The sequence below is a fragment of the Solanum pennellii genome, chromosome 9, assembly GCF_001406875.1.
Source record: "Solanum pennellii chromosome 9, SPENNV200".
NCBI classification, from domain to species: domain Eukaryota; kingdom Viridiplantae; phylum Streptophyta; class Magnoliopsida; order Solanales; family Solanaceae; genus Solanum; species Solanum pennellii.
Genome location: NC_028645.1, coordinates 12,398,222 through 12,409,991, shown reverse-complemented (window position 1 = coordinate 12,409,991; position 11,770 = coordinate 12,398,222). Strand labels below are relative to the sequence as shown.

General features: G+C 33.6%; 1 protein-coding gene across 1 annotated transcript; it reads left to right on the top strand.

Moving 5' to 3' along the window:
• Window positions 1-2,184: 2,184 nt before the first annotated feature.
• On the top strand, window positions 2,185-4,908 carry LOC114073994. Its single transcript, XM_027911894.1, has 2 exons — window positions 2,185-2,692; window positions 2,790-4,908. The coding sequence occupies exon 2, from the start codon at window positions 3,392-3,394 to the stop codon at window positions 4,040-4,042; it is 651 nt and encodes a 216-aa protein (XP_027767695.1). The 5' UTR covers window positions 2,185-2,692; window positions 2,790-3,391; the 3' UTR covers window positions 4,043-4,908.
• The last annotated feature ends 6,862 nt before the right edge of the window (window positions 4,909-11,770 follow it).

Sequence of the window (11,770 nt, the reverse complement as noted above, 5' to 3'; positions counted from 1 at the left end):
TTGTCTAATATCTTTGTGATCACAATTAGTAGTGCTTCCATTTCGTAACTTCAAGAGTTATATTTTGTATCTTGTTTAGCAATTAAAGGAGTTTAGTTAATTAATTTATTTCATCAGACATCTATATTCTAATCCTTGTTCTTCTCATTTTTCTTGGCATGAATTCACCCATTTGAGTCCATTTGGACTTTCCATTCTCTTGCATCCTTCTCTATTTGAGTTGACCTCCATCAAAATCGTGAAAGGGAAGCTAGTATTTTGACCAATTTAATCAAAGTAAAACAGATTTGCAGCAGCCCCAAAAGGCTAGAAGAAGAGCTTTTCTTGGACTTAAAAAAAGTTTGAGAACAACACAAACAGGATCAGAATGTGTTTTGGGCCCAAGGCCTAAAGTAAAAGCGGCAAAAGTATTATGGAAAACTTACATATTTACTAAAATAAAAAATATTTACCATTTATAGCAATAATATTTTTTTCACTTTATCACCTTTAATATATTTATAATACACTTATAATTCATATTACAAAAAATTATTCTTATTCACATATAATACAAGTTTTATTGATGGATAATATATTTATCACACTTTTTAATATACTTATAATACAATGTGTCAACTTCTTACCAAACATGCATAATATATTTTTAAAAAAACTTATAATACATATATATTGCATACTTAGTTCACTTTTAATACATGTTAAAAATTTAATATAGTATCGCTATAAATTGTAATAAATAAAAAGTATCCTTAAAATAAGTAATTATTTTTTAAAAGTCATTCATCCAAGTAATTTTTCCAAGTATTATTTCAGCCCCAAAAGGGTCGAATGTGGGCTGGAAACTGATTACATTTACTTTTGTTTCCTTGTTATTATTTTTTACTGTGAATGCTAACTCTCGTTAATTTTTTCTCATTATCTTGGGTGAATCCTTGGAGGTTTTAATTGGCTCTTTTATTTCGTCGTTTGTTTATATAAGTATTTAAATTTTCAAAACCCTTTTTTAAGTTGCACAGTTTAAGCTTATTAGAATAATTTAAGAACCTTTTATGTTCTTTTATAGTTATCGAAAAGCTTTGAAGCCATGTTTATGAATTTGAACTAACTATATAGTTCAAATTTTTTAATAGGATAAAAAATTGTTAAGTTTCTTAAAATAAATTAGTTGTCTTTTAATTTAACTTGGAATTTTGTATGAATGACTTAAGGATCTTTAATATTCTTTCACAGTTGTTAAACAAGGTCTTTTAATCCACGTTTATGTGTTGAATTATTTGAATGCTTCAAAATATGACTGTGGACAAAAGTGAAGATAAATCTAAAGACTTTTAGAAGTATCAAAAGATTTTTATATAAGTTTCTACCAAGAATTTTATAATTAACTCTTTTATATATAAAATTAGCCAAACTTTTAACTCCGTAGTCGGTCAATCGTGTGTTAGTGGATTCTCTAAGATGTCTAAACCCTTTCTTAGAGAATTATTTGAACCCTTACATGACTCTAGCTTTATTTAAAATGTTTTCTTACAAAAACTCTTTTTAAATGGTTTTCTTAATTTTCCCTAAAAAATCAAGTGGCGACTCCTAAATTGTAAATTTTTCCAAAAACTTAACAAAATTGCCAAAGTTGCGAAAACGGCTTCGATACCTTTAGTTTTCAAAATCGGGCCGTAACATCTATAATAGTCAAACACCTCTTAATTTGAATTTCTTCACTTTACCTCGCTCTAAAACCTCCCAACTTCACACCAAGGTATTACTCTCGAAATTTCTACTTACCATTAGTATTATGGTTAGTAATTAGTGCGCAAGAGTGGATTCCTTTGCCGCCTAGCATTTCAAAAGCACTTTGATCGGCATAAAAGGTTAGTCTCTAAAACCTCGAATTTATTTTTGAAGATTTTTTAAAATTTTGCAATTATACTATCAGGATGATGTGTTCTAGGCCTCTCTAATAGTAATAGGTTGTTGTAATAGTAATAGGTTGTTGTAATGTTGTTTTGAATTGATACCTTTGCCTGAATTATCTTAACAATAGAATGTCGTCGTGTTTGTGCTTTTATTTGATTAAATTCACAATGGATGTTGCTTGATTGTTGCTAAAATGAATGGGTAAATTCAAAGTGACTCACCTTTATGCTATAAAACGAAAATTGCTCAATGAGGGGATGGGTGACAACATTTTAAGGGTAATCATAATTAAATGGAAAAGTATTGTAAAACCAGAGAAGTCTGAGTATTCCGCGGTGATGAAAAGTATGGATCTTGTGTAAATTCCGTATATGCAAGCTTTGATTTCGCTTTCGGGACTTGTAAGGTCAGTTTCGATTATGGGTTGAAAAATAGACACGTTGAGTCATTTGACGAGCTGGTTGAGATCGTAAAACGGTTCGACGGTTCGGCAGTTCTCCTACTGGCAATATACCGCCCTCATTACATTTCTCATGTGTTATGGGATCTGTAACCTTCGGTGGACACATTCATATCGCCGAAAGTATTCAGCGATCCACCGAATATACTTTTGATCGCCTTTCACATGCCCCTCTTTGACTCTCCATCACTGTAACTTTCGGCAGACAAATTCACGATGGCCAAGTATTCGGCGTCTCCCCGAATAGAGAATTCCATCGCCAACTCGGCAAATTCTTAAACAAACTTTTTAGCGAGTTTGACCTAGCTCGCCAAAGAGGTTTGGCGATTCGCCGACTGGATCAATGAATATTTATGTAATAGATTTTTTGTGTTTAAGTTTGATTGTCTTGCGAATTAATCACAAAATTTTGCAGATACAACATGCACCAACTTAAACACGCAACCCCTAAAGAAGGAAACACAGGGTATTCATATCAATGAAAGAGGATCAAACCCTCCAATGAGAAGAGGGGATGAACTCCCACTTGACAACAACAAGAGGAAGAAACATATGGCAAAGAAAGGAATAGTTGTTGAGGCTTAAATTGAGTGGACCGATCCTAAAGATGATCAACCATTGATTCAACGACTGATTAGGCTCCGAAATATGTCTCAACCCTCATCCAACAGGGGTTTATCAGATGCAGTCACTTCCATCAGGAATACATCAGCTGCAACTCCTACTAAACCAGCTCCAAAGCTAGCTCAAACACCTCCAGTGGCCCTTGCACCTCTTATCATGTCTCTAAATGGGCTGCTGAATAGGTTGAAGGGTGATGAAGCACGAACCATTATAAATGAGAAGTTTTTATTCGTGTAGGGCTTAGAGGGAAAGAATCTTGATGTTTTCGAGCAGTTTACGAGGCCTCGAGGCCCATACATTCCTTCTTGGGTGAGGTAATTTTATGTAGCATATGGAGAGTCGGTTTTGAAGAACAAGAAGAAGGCAAACGAGTTTAGACTGGTGAGATCGGTCATGGTTAGAGGTCGGGAAGTAGAGTGCCACAGCGAGCATATCAACGATGTATTGGGAAGGTTGTTGCACTCCGTACTCCCTTATGAAGGATTGCCTATTGCTGCATCTTTAGACGACCTGAAGGAGTGGTTGGCTCCTATGATTTCTGAGGACACCGATAAATGGATCGGGGTTGGAGCTTCTATTGAGAAGATGGATCTAAACATTGCTGTTAGGTTCTGGTTTGGCTTCATTAGAAGCACCGTCATGCCATCCCAGAATGAGTATGTTCTGTGCCTTCCTAAGAAAGCTTGCCTTAGTTTTATCGTGTCTAGGAGGAGCATTAATCTTGGATTGTTGATGTCACAAGAGATGGCCATAAGGGCCAAACAGAAGCAAACTTCTCTGCCATTTCCTATACTGATCACGGAGTTGTGCCGGTGTGCTGGAGCGTCTCTAGGCACTGCGATAGACATTGAGGTCATCCCTTCATCCTCCACTGACATTTGGCGCATTGAGGTCGAGTACACAGGCGAAGAGGCTGACAGGAGGAAAGTGGCTCCTAAAGATACTACTCTAGAGGTTAATGTTGACTTACTACTTGCAGATGCATATGCACCCACGCCGACCTCAAGGTCACCACGTACATCAACTCATTTATCTTGTTCATAAGATCCAGGTGCTTCCTCTTCTGGTCATCCGATCAGAATTACTCAGGCCATGATCTTGAAAATGGGGTGTTTGACCCAATCAACTGAGGCGGGGACAACCAAACTGGAGAGATTAGTTCCATGGATGATCGAGAGCGTCATAGCTGTTGCACTCACCCCACTCTAGGCCTATGTCGAGGCTTTGACTTTGAGAGTTACAGCTTGTGAGAGTAGACAGGAGATACCATTCGATATACCTACTATGAAATTTGACATTGCATATCTGCGGAAGGACGTCGATTATCTAAAGTCTGTCGACTTCAATGATCTAATGAGGCTCACTGATGATGGAGGTTCCCTAGTGACGTCGGAGATTCCTCTAGCCACCACTGGAGTTGTACATATAAGATATACAACAGATATGGCTTCCGATGAATATACTGACCAGTAGTTGGTAGCAATGCATGAGGAGAAGATGAGAGATATCCATGAGGAGAGTATCGATAAAGACTTGCCAGATCTGGTAGCAAGACTTGTGTAGTCGAAGATCCATACATCGCCACTGAGACGTTGTCGTCAGATCCTAATGTTTATGGAAAAACTATGATTTATCAGGCTCTTCCTAACACTGATGCCCATGCACAGACTGCTGACCAGAGTGTTGATGCCCCGATAGGAGGAGAGGCTGCATAGACAAGATCTTTCTTAACCTTTCTCTATCTTACTTTGATTTTACTTTGTGATATTGATACTTGTATTTGAGGACAAACACATTTTAATTGTGGTGGGGTGAGGCCCACAACTTTTGTGTTTATACTACTTGTTTTTGTGTATATAGTTGGGTTGTTATTTTAAATTGTGTTTTATGTCGCTAGTGCGATTGATTAAGCTTATGGCTTTTTTTTTTTATTTTAATTGATTGCAAATTTTGACATTTTCGAAAAAAATTCATTTTTTTTGAAAATTTTCTCCACCTTTTGTGTTGAAAGTGATTGTTCTCGTACAAATTAAGTCTCGATTTTGATCAATCTCAATGACTTAAATGGTGCTCTCGATCAAACAAACTTGAATGTGCGCTACGACGAAATCAAATGAAGTTGCATAGACAATATGTGAACTCTTGGAATCTCATTGCGATTAACCATGTATCATTTCTCTTGTGAGATTGTTGCACACTAGCCAAAGTGTGTGGTCTTGTTTGACTTTAGTATTGGATGCCTTGTGTAATGATCTTACGATAAACCATGGATGAATGAACCTAGAATTTTCCCCGTTAGTCTAGTATACCAAGTGATGTTTATGCTTGATATGATCTAATTAGGCGACTTTATAGAGTATTAGTCAATTTCACAAAACCTCTTTTGTGACCTTCCTTGTGAGTGTGCGAACCTCTCTTGAGCACCCCTTGAACTTTACCTTTCTTTGGAAAAAACTTGTTAAAATCTAGAACTTTATTCAACCATTACCTATAATCCTCATGACTTGTGATTTAGTGAATAGTCAACTTAAACCAAAAGCTTAAGTTAGGGGTGCTGCGAAAGGAAAAGGAGAAGTCAAGAAGTGCAAGAAAAGTCTCCCTTAAATCATGATATTGCAAAGAAATGAAAACCATCCATATAAAAAAAGAAAGATAAAAAGAAAGAAAAGAAAAGAACATAAAACAAAGTTGTGGAATAAAAGTACAAAAGAAATTTGGGTTTCTAAGCAATCCATGGACATGAATAATAGGATGACTTAGAAGCACTAGAATGAAAATGATAGAAGATGGTGAAGAAAAGAAAGTGTTGTGAGCTCCACAATTCATGAGGATCTTTAGTCACTGAGGCTAAATTATCATACCTTTACACTCAACCCCATTACAAGTCTTGAAAAGACCTCTTTTATCTTGAGAAACCTGAAACTATTATTGACTGGAAAATAAGAGCAAACCTATGGGTAAAAATATGCATTCCGTTCCTCTTTTTGAGAGTGAGCATTGCATCTGATTCCTAATCTTAAATTAATTGATCCTTGTGCTTAAATATGGAATCATTCTTTGTGTCATCAGATATTATTGTTAAGTTTGAACTTGCATTAGTACCAAGTATTGTGAGCATGAGAGTCTTTGGTAATGGTGTGTCACAACTTGAATCTTTGAGTACCAAATTGATCCTTGCATAAGTAGTATGAGTCTTGTTGTGTATGTTCATGATTGAGTCTTGTGTAGCATTATTTGAGACACTCTATTTGAACTGATGAACTTGAGTTTTACTTGAGGACAAGCAAATGTTTAAGTTGGGGTGTTGATGAGTCCTCAAATTTGACTCATTTAGGGCTTCATTTTGATAGAAATAGCATCCTCAAATGTTTAATTTATCTCAATTTCTGATAAAAACACTTAAGTTTCAGGAATTTGAAGATTTCAGGAAAGCATGGATACTATGGCACAAAAAGGAACAGAAAAGGTGAAAAGAACAAAGAAAATGAAGCATGAGCATCGCCAAGTACACTTGGTGAGTCGCCGAAGGGACATACTCCGCCATTTGTTCCAGTACGCGAAATCTTGAAGGAAGAGGATCAAAAATGCGGAGAAATAAGCAGTCGTCACAATGTCAAACAGTTCCACGAAGCAGTACTATACCACTCAATGGTCCAGAACATGAAGATGTAGTGGGCAAGTACAAAAAGGTAATGAACTAGAAGAAGGCGACCTCTACTAACCTCGTCGAATGATCCGCCACAACACTAAATCTGAAAACTATAAATACTAGCATTAGTTATTATTTTTAAGGATCCGAACATTGTTATAGTTTTTACCTTAGAATACTATTTTTCTTGCATATTCTCTCAAGTTTTGAGAGGGTTTCTTGGAAGACTTGAAGAAAGAAGGAGTTCATCTTCCCCAAGTTGGAAGTGGGTCTTCTCCATTCTTCTTCCTTTGCTTCAATCAAGGTTTAATTTCTTATACCCATTTGATTTTAATATCATTTTAGCTGTAATTTATATTTCTTGATGTGTGCCTAAAAACTCCATTCTTGGGGTGTTATTTAGCAAATATGAGTTGATATTATTGTTGAGTCTTGCTTGCTGCTAGGTTAGATGTATTTTAATGGTGATTTCACCTATGTGCTTTAATTTTAATGGGTTTGTAGTTGCAAATACAAAATCACCCATGTGTTTTCGTCTTGCTCGACAAAGAGATCGTGAAACTAAGACCGTTAAATTGATGACATAATGAGTGGGTTGACATGAAGTTCAGCCCGAGAGGGTGAGACCTAGTCTCATATCCTAACACTCAACTCGAGAGGGTGAGCGGGATAAGGGGTAGGCGGGCCTTTATGCGGCAAACGGGTGTCCGAGAGGAATCCATTTGAAACGGGCTAAGTTGCTTGAGAGAGAACTTATTTCCATCTAGAGCTTATACTAGTCACTATTATTTTTCAAATTTTCTATTGAAAGCATGTACCCAACGATTGCGGTCACACTCCAAGAACTTCTCCTCATACTTGATTTTCTTGCATCTCTAATGTGTTTACTACTTGTGACAAACGCCCCACTGATATTTGACATTTTCATATCACCTCCCTCTGATTCATAATGTTTTTAATAGTAAATTCTTAGGCTACGACTAATTAGAATGAAGTTCTAATTAACTACATATTCTCACTACCAATTTCTTGGGACACAACTCCAACCCTCAGTTGGGTTACTATATTATCGACGATCGTGGACACGTGAACCATAGTTAGTCTCGTTTGTCACGATAAGCATCAACGTGTAAAGTGCTGAATTAAATTTGGACATTTTTCATTTATGTTCAAAATAATTCTTAAGCCACGAATTTAAAATTAAGAAAAAGAAATACCCAATGAATGAATGACATGTAGTATTTTACCTAAAAATAATATAACTATTTAAAATTTATTTTGAGCACTCTATCCCCCTCCCATGCACCTCACATCCCGCCCCCAACCCATCTTCTTCGCGCTTTTTGCAAAAAAAAAAAAAAAAATTCAATCTCAAGATTTTTCTTATCAAAATTTGATTTGTTTTATCCAAATAGTCAAAGTCTTGTGCTAAATATGTTTTCTCCAGTACTAAATATTAGTTTCTTGAATTTTCTTAGACCTTCAATGATTAGAGAATATGATTGAATGTAGAACTATATATCAACTACTAAAAGAAAGACAAATGTGATGTGATGTGATTTGATGTGTGTTCCTCCATTAACACCTATCTCTTTTTAAATGCTTCAAATTCAAAAAAAAAGAAGATAAGATATCGATTATTTTTCTGTCAAACTAAATTGAGGAGGAAAAAGGAAAACAAAATAAGAAAATATTTTCAAACTTGAGGAAAGAACTCACTGCTTCCTTGTCACCATCAAATTTATTTTTTCATGGAAGTAGTTTAAGTTTAGGATGTTGGTGGCTATAAATGGGAAAGAAGATAAATAAAAAAAAATAAAATAGTGAAATAAGCATCGAGTTAAATTTTTTCAGCTTACTCAACTATTTACTTTTTTCATAGAAAGTCACTTAACTTTGATTTTCAACTCAAAATTCAGTCAATTATTACATCTTTGCATAGAAAGTCACTCAACCTATTTAATTTTTTTCATTAGAATTTGCTGACATGAAATTTTTATTTCTAATTATAATTTTAATAAATAAATATATATCCATTTAATAACCCACCTACTTGACCTAACCTACTAAAATATAATACCGACACTTTTATTTGCTCTTTTTCTCCAAAATTATTTTCTTGGTCTCCCATTCTTTCTCCTCGGTGTCTTTTTTTCTTCTTCTCAATTTTATCCTTTTTTAAATCCTTCGTTTGGTAAATCTCAGCTAAACAGGAATTAAATTGTGAGTAAAACATTATTAGAAGGATGCAGGGTTGTACATGGAAAGTTTATTAAGAGAGAATCTATGAAAAAATGTCAGATAATGCGAGTTCAGGTTCAAGTAATATATAGAATCTTTTCTCAAAATAAGGTTTTTTATCCTTTCGCCTTCATATGACGACTCTCAGTAACAACATCATTTAAAATCGGGAAAATGCACTCTCAACCTATGCCCGAAATTTCAGAGACACACTTATACTATACTAAGGTCCTATTACCCTCCTGAACTTATTTTATAAGTAATTTTCTACCCCTTTTCGGCCTACATGGCACTAGCTTGAAAAAAAAAGTCAACCAGCGTTAGACCCCACAAGATAATGTCACGTAGGCCGAAAAGGGGTAGAAAATTATTAATAAAATAAGTTCAGGAAAGTAGTAAGACCTTAGTATAGTATAAATGTGTCTATGAGATTTCGGGTGTATAGATTGAGGGGGTATATGTGCATTATCCCTTAAAATCATTTAAAGCTAACAATCTTAATGAACATTAACTAAAAAAATTTTAAAAATGGAGACAAAAGAGAATGACTTACTGAGATCACAAATTGAGATATCCCTAACTAAAAGAAGGGGGAAAAGGCTGAAATTGAGGTTTATTTTTTTAAAAATAATAATTTAAAAAAAAAAAGCAAAGGAGAACAGAGAAAATAATTTTGGAAAATAAAGGTTAATTAAGATGGTTAATATTATATTTTTTAGCGGGTTGGGTCATCAAATGAAGCGGTTCATTAAATGGTTTGAATTGATATATGTTTATATTCTTAAAATTTTAGTTAGATATAAAAATTCCAAATTAGTAAATTTTAATTAAAAAAATAATTAAATAGGTTGAGTAACTTTTTATGCAAAGATCTCATAGTTGACTGACTTTTGAGTTGAAAATCAAAGTTAATTGACTTTATGTGTAAAAGTTAATAGTTGAGTGACCATCAAAGATATTAACTAATAAGCCTCTCACGCGCATGTAGTGAGTGTATCACACTCATTGTGCCATGTAAGCAAAATGTGGCAAAATGACACAACGGGACCCAACATAAGGTGTTTAAAATGAACATTGTTCAATTAAATTGTCTAACTGAAACTTCGTGCCAATTTTAGAAAACCATCGATGAATTTAACCTATAAATTATGTATTTAATTAAGTATTAAATAATCATAATAATAATAATAATAATAGCATATCGTTAATATCATAATCATATCATACATCATCATCATATACTTTAAATATTAAATGACTTTTAATTCCTTCAAACAAATAATACCACAATGGAGTAATAATTTGGTACAATGATGGAATGTACACATCCAAATAATAATTTACAAAAAGTGAATGGAAAAAAAGAGACACATTCGAATGCTTAGCATGTTGTTAAGGTAGTATATTTAATGAATAATGATGGCTTCTACAATAAAATATTTTTCTTAATATTGTACATATTCATAGGACTTACGAGGAACAGAGAAATACATAAACAATACTCATTCTGTCTATTAACCATCTTTTAGCAAAACTCCTACAAAACTAAAAGGAGAGGAACTTCATTTCGCCAAAGAATATGCAAGCTGATTATCCTAACACAATGTTTTCATATTTACCTAGTCCTTTCTCTTATAGGAAAAGATTTACCTAGTCCTTTCTCTTATAGGAAAAGATTTATTTTGCTAGTGTTTATATAACACTTCATTATTTCGGTCTTAACAAAAACCTCTTTGAAAATTCCAATTGATTGTTGAGATATATATAGCCCATGAAAACATGATCTGCTTAATTCAACCCATCAAAAAAGTTGACTGATAGATAGTTCAAATTAACTTGTGACGGAAAACCTCATCAAAATATTTATAAAAATATATATATATGTTTAATTTAAAAGTATCACTTGTTTAACCTTCTTAACGATATTATGTGAAAACTAGTTTTATATTGGTAATCTCCTCTAGTTTTTTTGGTGTTACTTGGGGAGGTTTTCGATTTTTTGTCCTTCTCTCTTGTAATTATTCAAATGAAACAAGTTAGGGGCTAATGATGAACCTCATTTTAATTATTTTTTTTTGGTTAAAAAAGTATGACCCTGCCCAATGGGGTTAAAAATTGATTGAAGAAAGACCAACATTCAAGATTCGAGCTAAAAGATTTTTTTTTGTTTGATAATGATGAATTATTCTTGGAGTTTTTGGTTACGACATTTGTAGCATATATGAAATTTTTATATAACCTAGCAAACATAACTACTATATCTACTATATTTAGCTATATTTTTAAAATATTATCGAATAATAAAAGTTTTATCGTAAATCTCTCTCCTTTGTCCCCCCCCCCCCTTCTCTCACATTTCTACCTCGCTCCCTTTTATCAATTGTATTATACCAAATACATGAATGAATACATAGAAAAACAAGAAAATTACCAATTGTATCAATTGATACAAGTTAATGAATACAATTGCATTACTCTAAGCCTCTAATGGTTATGTCAAACATGTATATATTAGCCTATATTAGTTTGTGTATTAAATATAACTTGTATCAATGAATATTTGAGTTTTTCACACTTACAATAATAATGCTCCCTATGAGTATCTCTTTTACACCACATACAATTTGTTGGATACGCTATATAACAATAGGCTATATAACAATAGGCTATATAACAATAAGAAAATCAAACCAAATTAAAATCAAAATTTTATAAAGCATCACAAAAGGAAGTCTTTTTAGAACAAGTTGAGACCATAATCAACTCTTGCACGACCAAATCAAATACTATGAAATTGTGTGAGCATATAAGATCAATTACATACTTAAAAAAATTAAATGATTAGGTCACATATCATCTATTGTACTCTTTTAAAAGCTCAA

Excerpts from the sequence above, each read along its gene's own strand:
- LOC114073994 (XM_027911894.1), top strand. The coding sequence starts at position 3,392 with ATGGTTAGAGGTCGGGAAGTAGAGTGCCACAGCGAGCATATCAACGAT.